The 16,486-nt window shown below is 41.4% G+C and overlaps 1 protein-coding gene across 2 annotated transcripts; it reads right to left on the reverse strand.

Moving 5' to 3' along the window:
• Nucleotides 1-1,219: 1,219 nt before the first annotated feature.
• On the reverse strand, nt 1,220-16,438 carry glyr1 (glyoxylate reductase 1 homolog (Arabidopsis)). Of its 2 annotated transcripts, XM_054759922.1 has the most exons (16): nt 16,335-16,438; nt 14,743-14,779; nt 14,583-14,662; nt 14,364-14,502; nt 14,122-14,232; nt 12,354-12,431; nt 10,598-10,651; nt 9,637-9,687; nt 9,466-9,539; nt 8,206-8,305; nt 7,291-7,401; nt 7,095-7,196; nt 6,838-7,000; nt 6,465-6,644; nt 5,964-6,088; nt 1,220-5,160 (listed from the first exon to the last, which is right to left on the reverse strand). In XM_054759922.1, the coding sequence occupies exons 1-16, from the start codon at nt 16,370-16,372 to the stop codon at nt 5,086-5,088; spliced, it is 1,518 nt and encodes a 505-aa protein (XP_054615897.1). In that variant the 5' UTR covers nt 16,373-16,438; the 3' UTR covers nt 1,220-5,085. The 2 variants fall into 2 exon arrangements, with proteins under 2 accessions (XP_054615897.1, XP_054615898.1); XM_054759923.1 differs by lacking the exon at nt 12,354-12,431.
• Between the last annotated feature and the right edge of the window lie 48 nt (nt 16,439-16,486).

A 16,486-nucleotide genomic window follows, 5' to 3' on the forward strand; every position in this document is an offset into this window, starting at 1 on the left:
GAGTTTGCATGTTCTCCCCGTACACTCCTCCATATTCCAAAAGCATGCATGTTAGCTTAATTGGAGACTCTAAATTGTCCGTATGGGAATGGTTGTTTGTCAATACACTAAGTCCCCAACTAACGGACACAATTGGTTCCAGATGACCGTTCTTAAGTCGAATTGTTCTTAAGTAGGGTAAAAGGTAATATTAGCAATGCTATAGGTACTACATGTACGTGTATACATATACAGTATATGTGTATGTATGTAAATATGAGTTTGGATGCAGTAGTAATATTAAACCAGGATAATGAATGAAAAAAACAATAATAAAAGTGATATAATAATACGTAATGATAAATGTTATTTACCTTTGAAGAGGAGTGGTCGAGCATTGTGGAGGAGGAGGAGGAGATATTGAAAAAAAGGACAAATGGTGGTGGTGGTTAGACTCTTCTAAAAGAGGTAGTGTTCTGTGGGTGGTGTAGAATTAAGCAGGCCTATTAACTCTTCATCAACTTTAATCACACGCTCTGTCCAGGTTTTATCATACAACTCTTAGCCTTCCTCTCTCCTCTTCCTCGTCTTCCTGTATCTGTTGGTCCCATTAGCAGTGTCACAGTGCCCTCTGCTGGTCAAGCATGTACAGTATAAATATTGACTCATAAGGCAAAACACAGCAAAAATAGACTAGTCGGCTTGTTTGTATCTCCGAAAGTTTGCACGGATGTTCGTTAGTAGGGGACTTAGTGTGTGTGCCCTGCAATTGGCTGGTGTACCCTGCCTGTTGCCCCAAGTCAGCTCGACCCTAATTAGGAGAAGCGCTTAGAAAATGGATGGATGAATCGGAAACTAAATCTGTTGTATTGCATCAATGTTTTGTCATTACTGCCGCCTAGTGGCCAGAATACTACATATCACTTGTATTTCCATGTTTTCACTCAGTCTACCATGAAAAGTGGCAAGGGGGTGATAACTGAACCGTGATATTGTGAGGGATGACAGTATTGTGCTCTTTAAAAGTAATCAGTGTTTTTTTAAACAAAAAAATGTGTCCTTCAACTGTGTTGTGCTTCTTTGTTGTTTTTTTTTAAACTAAAACATCTGAAGTCTTTTTTTGTTTTGTTTTTTTAAAGAAAGCATCAGTGCTGTCTTTCTCCTGAGGCTTTCATGGGGGGAGCGCCCGTATCGCCAACGTGAGGTGCAGCAGGAAAAAAGAAACGATTCCATGTATGTCTGCAATCAGGAGAGGATTTATTAAACAGCACAAAAGCCTTAATATTTCCACATGTACACAAAAATCCTCATTATCCCCAAAGTTGTGGTCTTCCTTAAAGTGGATCCAAATGATTATTGCCATGTGATTTGATAAGAAAGCAGAATACATCAATCACATTTACACTTCTATTCTGCAGTGCTGCTTCAAAGGTTGTCATTAATGCCAGAACTTGAGAAATATTTAGCACTTTCATGTGCAATATATTTACATTATGCTTTCAAACGCGTGTGTGTGTGAGCAAGTCCCATTTCAAAGTTAGTCAACCTGCAACCTGCCTGAATGATGCTGGACCGAACGTGCTTCACTTCTAACTTTTTGTTTATGACTGATTTGTGGTCAGTGTTGTTGCTTTTATGAACAAAGAGACATCACATCACACGAAATCATTCAGCCTCACGTAGGACGTTTGCACTTTCATCTAACAATCAGCATTTCTCTTTTGCATACTCCTTCTTAACCGTAAGCATAAAAAAGCCAACATGTTGATGAGCATATCTGCTTCTGCCAACTCATGGTAGGTAGGTGGGTAGGTGGGTGGGTACTGTACTGTGTGATGCCATGGTAGGTAGGTAGGTAGGTAGGTGGGTGGGTGGGTACTGTACTGTGTGATGCCATGGTAGGTAGGTAGGTGGGTAGGTAGGTGGGTACTGTACTGTGTGATGCCATGGTAGGTAGGTAGGTGGGTAGGTAGGTGGGTACTGTACTGTGTGATGCCATGGTAGGTAGGTAGGTAGGTGGATGGGTACTGTACTGTGTGATGCCATGGTAGGTAGGTAGGTAGGTGGATGGGTACTGTACTGTGTGATGCCATGGTAGGTAGGTAGGTAGGTGGATGGGTACTGTACTGTGTGATGCCATGGTAGGTAGGTAGGTAGGTGGATGGGTACTGTACTGTGTGATGCCATGGTAGGTAGGTAGGTAGGTGGATGGGTACTGTACTGTGTGATGCCATGGTAGGTAGGTAGGTAGGTAGGTGGGTGGGTACTGTACTGTGTGATGCCATGGTAGGTAGGTAGGTAGGTGGGTGGGTACTGTACTGTGTGATGCCATGGTAGGTAGGTAGGTGGGTAGGTGGGTGGGTACTGTACTGTGTGATGCCATGGTAGGTAGGTAGGTGGGTAGGTGGGTGGGTACTGAAGCATCAATGGCAACATATGAACTTCAGTCTAATCAACATTTGTCAGCGCGTATATAAAAACTACTTTTTCATTTCCAATCAAACACTTTTTCTGGAAGCATGTTCCGCCACCGAGAGAGAGAAACGGTAAACATCCCCATGGTAACGGGAAGCTAGAATTATCACGTAAAACGCCACAATTAAGAGATCCAAACTGAGCATGTGCTGAGTGGTATGATCTCATATTTATGACTTTTTATCTTATTTCAACTTTTTCCTCCTCCTCCTCCTCCTCCTCATCATCATCATGTAATGTTGACTTCTCGGAATTATGATTTTTGTTTTAAAAATCCCATTATTAGGACTACCTTGTAATTTCTACTTTTCTCGTAATTTCATTTTTTTCCTCTTAATTGTGACTTTTTATCTTGTAATTTCGACTTTCTCATAATTTAGATTCTCATAATTTGGATTTTTCCTCTCATAATTTTCACTTTTTCCTTGTAATTTCAACTTTTTCATTTCATAATTTCGGCTTTCTCGCTTTAGGGTTGTCAATGTCGTAATTATGATTTTTTAAATCTCATAATTATGACTTTTTATCTCGTCATGTGATTGCCATTGGGATATTTCTTCTTTCAGTGGTAGAAATGTGCTTCCATGCTTTTCTGTCCAAGTTAGCATAAAAATAATCATCCCTGCGTGATATTACAACTAACAATAACAATACTATTAATAATAAGTATCATCATTGACTTCAGTTCACATGGCACACTGACCCGAATATAAGACGACCCCCTCTTTTTCATGACCTGTTTTTGGAGGGGGGGATTAAGAATGTTTTCAGTAGTGTTCCTCATGTCAAGAAACTCAAGTATTCCAAAACAAAATAGCATCTGCTAGATTGAATAATGTTATATTTGGGTCAATAGTGTGTGTCCACGTGACATGGGTGGATTCAAAATGCACATTTTCCCCACTCCAGTGTTAAAAAACAAAAACAAATCTCCATCCACATGAGTGGAGTTTTGAAGTCATGTGTAAAAAACACATTCACCAGCTGTCCCAAGTATTTTGCCCGATCAGAAAGCCTGGAAAAGCAACATGGCTGCACTTTGACACGTCTCCTCAACCATGTTGTCGTATTTGTAGTTGACATGTACAATCTTGCATACATCAGCTCTAAAACCAGCGGCCAGGAAACATCAATGGTTGTAAATCACCCGCGTGTCTCCTAAGAACGTACGCACGGAATGAAACCCAGAAAGGAAAAATACATTTGTTTGGGAATTTTGTCCATCATCCACAATCCTTATGAGCCACATGCACACGTTTCTCTCTCTTTTACGTGCCTTCGAAAGATAGACAAACAGATAAAAAGGAGGCAGCTAAGAGTGCACATAATGGGACACACCTATTCCACCCAGGAAGCTTTCTGGAAAAAAACCTCCAAAAGGCGGCAACAAGGCTCCATTTCCATCATGTGAGCTGCATATCATCTAAGCTACACCCACATTGTTGTTATACACAAGACTAGCTAGATAGCAAATAGCCTCCTAGCTAGCAACCAGCCAAATCCCCTTGGTGGCTCCAATATGTACCGACTAGCAGCTAGCTAGCACTAGCTGGCTAGTGGATCCAGTTGGCAGCTCCAATATGTAGCTAGCAGCTAGCTTCATCGAACACTTGCTCAATAGCGCCCCTTCTAGGCGGAACAGGTGTGTCCCATTACGTGCATTCGTTACCTGCCTCTTTTGACCTGTTTTCATACCTTTAGAATGCACAGAAAAGTTCACATAAGGGCTGTGGATGACGGGCACAGTTCCCCCCCAAAAAAGGTTACATTTCCTTGAAATAAGGTTGAAAGAGGGGTGAAAGTGTCTCCCATTTCTTAAGACACAAACAAAAAAGCTCAATTTTCCTCGTCCACACTCACAAATGAGAAAATCTCCACTCTGGTCGGAGTTTTAAAAAAAGTGTTTTTAAAACGTGCGTATTGATGTGGGCATGGTGTAGGTGCCAAGTGGATTGACGTGGTTGCAGGTTAAATGCAGGAATAAAAATAATAATAATAATAATAATAAATCATTCATATATGAACACAAGCAAAATGAAACTCATGACAACTTGTCCAAAGCCAGAAAAAGGAAGCAAAGATGGACATCTCCAGTCTTGACTTGTTGCTAAATGCAAAGCATGAGTTGCCTTTGTCAGGTAACAGGTAAATATGGCATGAGCAAACGGCACAAAGATCAATAAATAAGGGATTATCCGTCCTATTAAGGCAATGCAGTGGCATATCCTCCATCTTTCCCTCTTGGATGTTCACATATTTCAAGAAAAAGCAAAGAATAGGTGAAATGAAAGGAAAGTAACGTCTGCCTTCACAAAACCTGACAGCCAATCACGTGGCTTCACAGTGGTTCTAGAGCCCACAGTCCTGCCAAGACGCTCGTCCGGTGTCGCTCACAGTAGCCTTTTGTTTTTGTTTTAGAGCACAATGAGTTTGAGTTAAGTCAGTGCAAGGTTTAATCTTTCCTTTCCTATCATAAAGAGGACAGGCGGCTAACAGCAGGTGCAAAAACTGGAACCAAAAATAAAATCTAATCTAATCAAATAAAAGAATTTCAAATATAAAAAGGTGTTACATCAAGAGGGAGGAAAATCATGAAAGACGGGAGGGAGAGCAACGTGGCCGCACCTCAAGCTAGTGGATGTAGGCTCTGTAGACTGCAGAGATGTCATTGTCTGACTGGTCCAACGCCTTGGCCCGCTTGTACACCTGAACACAGGGGAACACCGCTTGCTCAGACGTCACGGCTACACACACTCACAGAACACACATAACAAGTACACACACACACACACACACACACAGAACACACCCAACAAGTATACTCACAGAACTCACATAACAAGTACACACACACACACACAATCACAGAACACACCCAACAAGTATACTCACAGAACTCACATAACAAGTACACACCCAACAAGTATACTCACACACACCCAACAAGTATAGTGGTACACACACAGGGTACATACGACAAGTATAGTGGTACACACACACTGTACACTTCAAAGACACTACGTAACTAAAATACTAAATACAAAAACTATTAGAAACAAAAAAAAAAAAATACAAAACTCAGAATTTCAACTACAAAAATTGACTTTTTACCTCGGAATTGAATTTTTCTGGTAATTTGGACTTTTTATCTGGTAATTTCAAGTGGTCATAATTATGACTACTTTGGGCTTCCATATTTTTGCCATAAAATCGAGTAACAGAAATACAAAAATGACAATTTGTGTCATCATGATGAAGCTTTATCTTGGTCTTTACTTTTCCACTGCTATGACCTCCTATTGGGATTTGTTTGCTTTCTGTGGCAGAAATGGGCTTCCATACTTTTGAAATCAAATACAGTAACAAAAATAAAACACCCCACTCTGCTGCTTAGTTATTACTGTCACTTTCATAGGACCAATGTGATATTCAGCATCCCGCCTCTTTAAGGGTTGATACGTTTGCAGCTCCACCGAAAGTGAAAAAGGAAAGCAAAGACTGGTCGGTACCTCGTTGGCAGCGGCAGCCATGGGGGTGGGGTGGTTGGCCGTGTCGCCCATGGAGATGGCTAGCCTCAAGTCTTTCTGAATGTGCTTCAAATAGTAGTCTGGTTTGAAGTTGCCCTGTAAAATATCTACACACCCCCACAAGATCAATCAGACACACAAATGTAGCACATTTTTGTCCCCTCCCCATGCAAAGTGTCTTTTTCGGAAAGTGAATGTTAGTTTCCAAGTGAGATCAGGGGAAGTTACGACAGGCAGGAGAAACGGCAGAAGCTATTTGTGATGTTATCGGATTGTTTGGGCATGTCGTCAGAATCCCCTCATTATCGGTCTGATAATTATCGTGCACCCCTACTTTCCAGATGGCATTCTTGAGGATGAATGTTATTCATGGTTTTAGCTTCATGAGATGATATTCCTGTGTTTCTGGAAGCAACATACATGAACTTTTTGAGGACTACCACCATGCATGCTGTTTGTTTTTCTATGATATGTTTGATTTACTTTGGCATTTCTGGTCCACAAAGGTGCTGGCCATCTGGCCCTGGCACAGGATGTCCAGGAAGGTCTGCTGTGATTGGCCAGTGGCCTGGGCCAGGGTGAGGCCTTCTGCAATGGTGGCCATGAAGCTGCCCTGCACCATGTTGAGAATGAGCATCATCCTTGCTGCATTCCCCGCTTCCCCTTGAAAAACAACAATACAAAAAGTATTTAACACGCTTTACTGTCAACCAATCAGACAATGCTGTGCCCACACTTTCGGTCCAGCACCACTGCATTTAGTAGCAACAGAGGGGAAACCCCATCAATGCCACTGATCAAATGGCAGCAGAAGTTGCAGTGCGATGAGTAAGGCATGCTTGAACACTCCACATACCCAAGAAGAAGGAAGTCTTGCCCATGGCCTGAAAGCAGCTGCTGCAGTCGGAATAAACTGTTCTGTCGCCCGCCGCCAGGATGACCAACATCCCATCATTAGACAGCTGCTGGCTTCCTGCCACCGGAGCCTCCAGGAAACGCCCACCCCTTGAGGTGATCACCTGATCATTGACGCATATTAACAATTATGACAGGACATTTGGACAACGGAAGCCCCCATAAGGACCATGTGGACAGAATGTGTAGGAAACACACCTGTGAGAGTTCTGTGATGGTCTCTGGATCAACAGTACTCATCTCTACATAGCACTTGCCCGGCCGGATTCCCTGAAGCACTCCACTGGGACCCAGAACCAACTGAATCACCCGACAGAGACACGAGAAGATGTGTTAACCAACTTTACAGACAAAAGCAAATGTGATACGGGAAGACACCCAGTGTGGTACTCACATCTCTGGCAGCCTTTGGGTCCGAGACACAAGAGAAAGTGATATCACACATGGAAGCAACCTCTGCAGGAGTCCGCCCCAACCGAGCACCTTCTTGGATGAATAGGTCACACTGGACCAACAAAACACAAAAGCATCCATTTTAAAGGAATCAAATCAAAAAACCCTTACAACATCACAATAGTAAGAACAGGAATAAATGAATAAAGATACCGACGTGTACAGCATCACATGTAAAATACCTATCATCATCGTCTTGTGGCACATGAGTTTTAACTCTGCAATAGACTGTAGCGCATGCAGGTGTGCCTTGTGTATTACATCCTTTTCAACTATTTACTAATCCCACACAGTGTGGATGCCCTTTTTTTTCAACCTGACAAAAAAAGGGAACTGCTAACTGAGTCTTATCTTAGTTATGTCTGTCTCCTTTTCTATGATTATATCAACTATATTGGGTAACAAATGTAAAGGTGACTATAGGGGTGTTATTTCATGTCTTGAGGGCTCTAATAATGTTAAAAAGCGTCTTTACAAGATTAGAAACAGGGTTTTCTATGCCACATCTACAAAAATATTCCCATTTACTAATACTGAATTGTACTTTGTGGGAATTCACTTATGGTGGTCGGGTCTGGAACCAATTAACAGCGATAAACGAGGGATTACTGGGATCTGTTCCAAAGGGTCCGCCTAAATCCGAATTGCACGAAAACTGAAAATGTTTCCCCTAAGAAACAATGCAAATCCACCTCAATCCATCCAGACACCCAAAAACACTTTCACTATCCAACAATTCTACTTTTACATGCAGAATGCATGTAAAAAGGTTTAGATGAACATTTAACATCACTTTTACATTCGTTCCGTGCAATATCGTACAAGAACTACCGCAAACATGTTTTTTTTTTTTTACCTTTTCTGCTGTGCGGTTCCACACTGTGACAATATGACCCATTTTCAATAAGTTGGAAACAATACCGCTACCCATCAGCCCCAGACCCAGGAACCCTATTCTGCAGGCAAAGACAAAAAAACAATACGTGATGACAACATGAACACTTCAAATAAAGTGTGCGCACTGTGCGGATGCTAAATACAAAGTGTTCCATTTCCCAATTACTGGATGCATTCACATGTTTATTTGCCTTTTTCTACTACATTACTTCTAAGATAACACATCTGCAGGAACGATGGAGGACGATTATTTGGAGAGAGGTGTTCATAAGTGAGACACACCTTCCATGAAGAGAGGTGGCGGATATTTAAGGAAATGACTGAGTGGACATGAAATCATTGGCTATGTTCACACTGCAGGTCAATTCCCTTTTCTTGCTCAAATGTGACCTGTATCTGATTTTTTCACGTCAGTGTCGACAGCACAATTCCCAGGTCCGGTCACGTGGCCACGTCATCGGTGTAGGCAAACACTCTTCTTGTCGTCCACAAATCATTTTTAAACAGTGTCAGCGAAGCAGCTCACGGCAATGCCCCACCAAGCATTCCTGCCACGCACACGCTCCTCAGAAGAGACGTCGCAGCGAGCGATAGTCAAAATGATTGGCCTCTCTCTCTTTAATCTGCTACACAGGATCATTTGGTTAAGAAAATATTGACTCTAAAATCTTTGAAATTGAATAAAAATAAAAACACGCCTAGGAGAGCACGCACCCACAGCAGCAATCTTTACTTCCATAAACACACAGAAATGCGCGTGATGTCGTGCTTTTGCACATGCACGTGACTTCCCGGATGCTTTGTGTTCACATTGACAAGTCGCATTTTTTCCGGAAATATGAACGACCACATAAAAGAACTGATTCTAACAAAAAATCCGATTTGGGTATCATAATCATACCCTGCAGTGTGAAGGAAGCCTTTGTCATCGTATCCGCATGTCCAACCTGCTATCCACTTTCAACGCTCATCTTAGGCAGGATTACAGTTGAGCTGGAGCCTACACCAACTTAGGGTGAAGGTGGAATATGTGTGTGTGTGTATAAATACAAAAATCACTCACATCTACGTCTCCTGTGATGCTGAGTGGCTGCATGAGAGCCACCCATGTGGACATCTAACCTAACCTCTCGTTGGCATTCATACACAACTCTGCTGTTGAGGATTGCTTGGCTAGATGATGTTTAGTGCGTGGCGGTGCGTCTGCAGCATGTCATACCTTTTATCTGTGGGTGTGATGCTGCCATTGATGGCAGTGCTGTCTGCTGCCTGAATGGATGTCGATGCCGTGTCCTGCAAAAATACAAACAAACATCACCTCCATTTTTACACTCACTCAAAACTACATTTCCACATCTTGGATGACTTGTAAAGATGCACTTGACCATACCTCCTCAATAATTTTTAGGCGCTTGCTTATTGGTTCCATGGACGGGGCGGGCTGGGAGGAGACAAGGTACAACAATCCATCATCAAGGGGGACATTTTGCACAAACATACTATGGTAGTGTTAGCACAAATATGATGGCCAAGCCAAATGATGTCCGCATGTAGGCCTGTCACAATAATCGATAACGCCATTAATCAAACAATTAAAAAAAAATGTCGACCATTTTTTTCAGCCTCGATAAATTGATGTTTGTATTCCTCGTCTCTCTTTCAGGCTGGATGACAAGAGGGTTCACTCTCCAGCACGTTGGTGCTACAGTGGAATGAATGGAGAGAGTGAACCCTCCTGTTGCCTCCTCCCCTCACAAGGAAGCGGGGCTACCTGTAGTAGCAAGTTAGCTTCATGAGGCAGCATATGCTAACATGAATGACAGCACAGAAGTGAAGGCGAAAGCCACAGCCCCAGTGTGGGAATATTTCGGTTTCAAACAGAATGAACAAGGTGAGAACATGAACACTGACGACTGACAAGGACAGTTTTCTCAACTGGGAAAAAAAACAACAACTCAGGCAGCGGAGCCTTCGCCCCGACAGTCAACGCTTACCGAGGCGTTTGGTCGACAAAGTAAATATAAACAAAACAGCGCAAAATGGTGCATGCTCAGACAGTGTCGCTCTCTACATTAATGAAAAACGGCCTCGAAAAATGTTGTCGATAATATCAATTATCAACCATAATTTTTAGCACAATTATAGACCAGCAACATTTGTTATGGTGACGGGCCTACACGCATGAACTTCTTTAAAAGAGTCAAATTGCTTTCAGAAAAACAGCCAAGAGTGTTAATCTGAGGCTGCAGCAGAGGAAACAAATAAACGGGCTAGAAATGAGGATTGGTTTCTAAAGAGCAAATGGGGATGTGTAACAAGCTGATGGAGAAACGTGTGAGCAGTGGGCATACCTTCTCAGACTGGCTAAGCAAGAAGTGGTGGAAATGTGGGTCATCCTTGACAGGCTGCAACAGAACATGGAAGGGTTCAGCACTCAACACAATGCTCCGCAATCAAAGCCATCATTATTCCACTGTAGGGCTGCCAATTTCAACATAGACTAGTACTAGTTAGCAAAAACTGTGTCAAACACATTTACGGTATCATTTCAATGCTCACTTTTACATTTACAATGGGGGGGTTGAATCATTCCGAGAGCAATTGTATGAAACACCACAGTGGATCCAATTCAAATAAATTGACAATTTAGAGAAGCATTTATGAATCATACTGTGCAAGAATGGGTGGCGGGAACCAGAAAGCTGAGGTCGCCAGTGCTTCAAGTAGCGTGCAAATTCATCACACATCACTTCAGTCCAACAACCACCATCATCATCATCATCATCACTACAGTATGTTTGTTTCTAACACGCACAGAATATCATACACCACACCTGGCCTCAGTGCTGCACTTTTTACACATTTCCAAAATGGAACAGTCATCCCTCGCCATAACACACTTTTTCAAAAAATAATTTTAAATGAAATTAATAAAAAATTATGGCTGTTTGGTGGTTGACTGCGGCCTATTAGTCAAAAACATTGAAAGACAAGTTATATGTAATATTGTGGTCACTAAGGCATCAGTAATGTTGACATTAAAATTTAATGACATTAGATTAGATGACATGACCTTTCACACTGCATGGAGATTGGCTACTGAGCCAGCAGAGCCCAGTCCACATGCCATGGCCCACACGGACATGCCATGGCCCACACGGACATGCCATGGCCCACACTGACATGCCATGGCCCACACTGACATGCCACGGCTGAGACTGAGTGAAAAAAATGTTCTCCTCTTATTCCATGCAGAAGTGGTTAGTTTTTTTGGCTTCTTTGTCCTTCTTCCCCACTCCGTTTGAAACACTGAATTTAGAGTAAGTACATTGGAGAGGCTAACTAGTTAGCTCACTAGCTTGCTATGTTATTAGTGCCTGACTGTTATGTCTCTGAGGTGATCCCATAGTGTGCACAATTTGATGTAAACATAGAATAACAGGAATGTAAATGTGACTATAGGGGTGTCATGTTCAAAACCCATACTTAGAAAGTCATAAACAGGGTTTCTTTGCTATGAAAATACTCCATGGAAACCCATGTCGCAGTCAAGCCTGGAAGCAATTAACTGCAATAAACGAGGCATTACTGTACATTTATTTTTTTGTCCAAAAATTCTATACACAAGACCCCATGACAACATGAAAAACATTTTGTCATTTTTATGCTTGAAAATGCTTCATTAGGCCAAGAATGTGTCAAATTTGCTGAAACTTTGACTAATACTAACAGGCCGTATTCAACCACAGAACAGCGACCATTTCTTAATGAATGCATTTTTGGAGAGAGAAAAAACCTGACAGCGTGAGGGTGCTGCACAGTGGCGAGGGACGACTGTACAACTAAATTAAACCATTCTCCTGAAACCAATCAGGCCTTTAAAAGGCCTTTTTCACACACTCACACTCACACAAGCTAACCTCCAACCAAGCCAAGCATCAAACACAACCAGTGGTCAAGTGCAAGCACCAGAAGGTCAGAAGGAAAGGTCTGCATAGTCACGCTCAGGAAAGCAAAGGGTTAAGGCTCAGGTAAAAGAACAAGGCAAGGCAAGCTTGGTGGGGGAGTTCTGGGGGGAAGGGATGGGGCGGGGTGGGCTTCACCTACACTGCTTTCCCATTTGAATCCAGGTCCAGCCCCCAGCCTCTCAATAGTGGATGGCTCGGGGTCAGAGTCAGTTAAGTCCTTTGAGGAGGAGAGAGACACACATTCACCTTTTAAACAAAAAGGATGAATTTGGACTGTTTGCCTTCAGCTGCAGGGGAGGGGGGGGGTGTCCTGATTCCATGTTGTGTAGCTGGTCAAGCAGGATATAGACCAGGGGCATCTAAACTCCTTTTCAGCGTGGGCCACATTGCAGTTTTGATGAAGAGGGCCACCCCCATATTGATGTATCACCTCATCATGATTCCGTTATCACTTTCACTTTCTATTCTTTTACCAACAAACTTACACTGAAACAAGTCAAGCAGCAAATGTGATTGATATCATTCATTGTTACATTCATTAATAATAAATATTGGAAAACTGGATTTGACAACAAAAAATAACTTGTCAAAATTAACCACAAATACATTTAACAAGAAAGATTGTCTTTCATTCTTATCATTTTTTTTGTTTTATTCTTTAACTTAATATAAGTTTAAAAATGTAAATAAAAATATTTATATTATAAATAAAATAAAATTTATAAATATAACCATTTAAAAAGTAAAACAAAAAAATAGTAAAATATTTTATAGATCTTAAAATGCTCAAAAAACAATTCAAGAACAATTTTGAGGTGCATTATTTCCAGGCTTTCACATGCCACATAAAATGATATGGTGGGCCAAATCTGGCCCCCGTGCCCTGAGTTTGACACCTGTGATACAGACTAAGCAATAGCTTATGAAGTCATGTTGGATGAATGGCAATCAGGATTACTAACTTGAGTTTGGAAGGACTGCAGTAAGCCAACAAGTGCTGCTAAAGAGAAAGTACCACCAAGGAGAAGCCAGTGGGGTTTGGGGGTCAGTTCAGGCATTGTGGAACCTTCAGCGCACCTAGAAGATCCCCATGACTGTATGCGGAGCACAGGTGTCAAACTCAAGGCCCGCGGGCCTCGAGTTTCCTATCATTTTCATATAATTTTATATGAGCCTCGAAAGAATATTTAATGTTGTTATTGTTTCAAATATTTACATTTTAATTTGATTATTTTTTAAACTTTGTAATAGCTTTATTTTATTGATTATTTTTTAGATAATTGTGAAAAATGTTTGGGTTTTTTTAACTTAAACATATTTATATTAAGTAAAATATATATATATATATATATATATATATATATATATATATATTTTTTTTTTTTTTTAACCAAAATGACTTTCTTGTTCATGTATTTATCAATTTTGACTTTTTCTGGTCATGAAATGCAATTTATTCAAACCATATACCCAAATTTGTTCGTGGCACCTTGACTCGTTTCAGTGTTTCTTGGTAAAACAATAGAAGATGAAAACGGTAATAACGACAAATACTGTACATACTGTACATGAATGCGGGTTGGGGGTTCCAGGTGGCTATGTGGAATGTGGACCACGGTGAAAACCAGTATGACGCCCCTGATGTCAAGTATGGAATTGCGCCTGTAAATCAATATTGTTGTTTTTAAAAGTGATTGAAGATGTCTGCTGTGTAAGAAAGACCGAGTCCAATACGTGATGACGTGGATGTTGATGAGGATGTAAACATGCATGAAATGGCTGCAGCTGCGTGTGTGAAGAAGGGCTTGCAGTGGTGGAAGTCTCCAGTCTCCTCCTTGACCAAGAACTGACATTCAACACAGAGATGCTCTTTTCTTGGCTTAAAGGCTGAATGGTGTCTTACTGACCTTCTCTGATGGATCTCTCAAGGCACTAAGATCCTCGTCATCCTCATCCAGTATCTTCAGTGGTTTGTTGGGGGTCTTCTTTCCTTTCGAGTCTCCCTTGCCCTCAGAGTTCTGTGTATATACACATGAAAAAAAGCAAATGCATAGTATTCTAATCTTCGTTTCACATTTCCATACCTGTTTGTTTGAATAAAAGCACAATCCACAATAACACATCCCTCAGCACGCACCAGAACCCTCACCTGCTCTTTGCCCTTGGATTTTTTGAGGAAGTCTTCAACGGCGTCCACGGCCTGCTGGAAGCGCTTGCCTTTGTTGATCTTGATCATCTCTTCCTTGTGGGCATGGTAGGGTTTCAGCTGTTCCACTTTAATCCAAGCACTGCAACACAACACGTTGGTCATGTTTTGACAACGAAGGAAAAGGCGAGCCCCGTCACGCCGACTTCTGCGTTTACTTACTGGTCTTCAGTTCCAAAAAATTTCACAAAATGGCATTTTTTGCCTCTTGGTTTTTTCAGATCCTTGGGAGGGCTCACGATCTGTAATATCAGCAAAAAACTAATAAATGTTTCACACAAACATTTGTTCCATTCAAGCCGTACATTTCATCATGACTTACCTTTCCTGGCCATGGCGGATAGCGGCCAAGTTTACCCCTGAAATGAGACCAGCATTTAGCTTTTTTTTTTAAATAAACATTTTGAAACATGGTCACATAGCACTACCCTGTACCCACATAGCATCATCACACCCCAAACTACTTCTTTATTCTATATTATATCTCTTGTCTGCTGCTACAAGTTACTCCTTCATGGATAATATATTCCTAAAATGTTGTATAATAAATATGTACATCATTTTCAAATAAAAATAGAAGTTATATCCAGAAGACTTCTATTTTGCAATTAAGAATGTAGACAGAATTACAAATAAAATGTAGGCCAACATAAGATTATATATTGTAGAAATGTTTTTTATTTCACCATTATGATTATTATTATTGTAGAAAATGAATGGATGGACTTCTTTTGTTTTTTTTATTTCTATTTTTCAGTTTGGGTGGTTGATTTATTTTGAATTGGATGTGTATATTTGTTATTTTTTGAAGGCACATGTACAAGTTGTTTTGAGCACCTGGTCCATATTGGACAACACGTCTAAATGTGCCTTTAGTGCATTTTCACAAACAGAATAAAGCTTTCACAAATCACAAACTGTATTCATATGACTCTTTGGGGTCTGTAGATGAATCCAGTCCAGATCTCGTGGTATTCAAAGTGGACCCGGTCTACTAGGGACTAGTAGACGAGATTTTGACAAATGAAATAAAAGTTTGACCGATACAGGTAGTGTGTAGTGTCAGGTAAAGGCAAGGTCTCACCTACAACGTTTTCAGGTGAAGAAGCGTTAAACACCAGAGCATAAGGACAAACACTCGTGACGTCAATTCCACCTCCAATTTCCCCTCAAGTGCCGAAAAGCTAACTTAAGCGTCGTCAAAAACTCAGGTTTTTCTATTAATTGTCGATTTTCTTCTCAAAGAAGGCAAAGGCAGATGATGAGGTAAAACGGCAAGGGGAACAACATTAAACGAGTCTTTTGTGTGATTAAATGTGCCCAATGCTGGAGGCGTTGGTGTAACCGTAACAATGCTGAGCAAACGCAAACAAGCAATATCAGGCCGACGTTAGCATCTAACAATAGTTGGGCTATAAGGTTAGTATAAGGTTAGTATATACCTTCACAAAAACAGCAGAGTCTGTGTGGTGAAAAAGAAATAGCAACACACGATCAAAGTGCGACACAGTCCCGAGTCAGAAAAGAGTTAACACCCCCCTGCTAACTAACCTACATTTCCGCTGCTCTTCAAAGCAATAAACGATACAATCCGTCCACTTGGTTTTGACTGAGAGTTGGCAAAAGCCACGGTGTTCTCCGAAGGGTTGACTTCTAGCCATAAAAACTATTAAACACTCAGTTATGTGAACACCTTCCCGTTTCTCCGCCCGTGCTAGCAAGCAGCCTAGCCACAGCTTGGCTAACAATTTGTTTGGGTTGTTGATGCCATCACTTTTAGGAATTACATTTGTGCTTAGTGCTAACACTTTCCATCTCTGATCGCACAGACACTTAAAACGACACCACGTTGACGACCGCCGAGGCAATTACGTAGAAAAGATGCACGTTTTAACGTTTAAAAGGTGATCTTACCACACCAGGTCTCCGATTCTCAGATGCACGGTCGCCATCTTGCAACTCTAATAAAACATCGCAACGAATGAGGGGAAAAGACAACACGTGACACGCCCACAGATCACGTGGTCAAAACCCCGCCCTTCCTCGGCACACAACATCCGCCATCC

This window comes from Dunckerocampus dactyliophorus, chromosome 18 (genome assembly GCF_027744805.1).
Source record: "Dunckerocampus dactyliophorus isolate RoL2022-P2 chromosome 18, RoL_Ddac_1.1, whole genome shotgun sequence".
Classification (NCBI taxonomy): Eukaryota; Metazoa; Chordata; class Actinopteri; order Syngnathiformes; family Syngnathidae; genus Dunckerocampus; species Dunckerocampus dactyliophorus.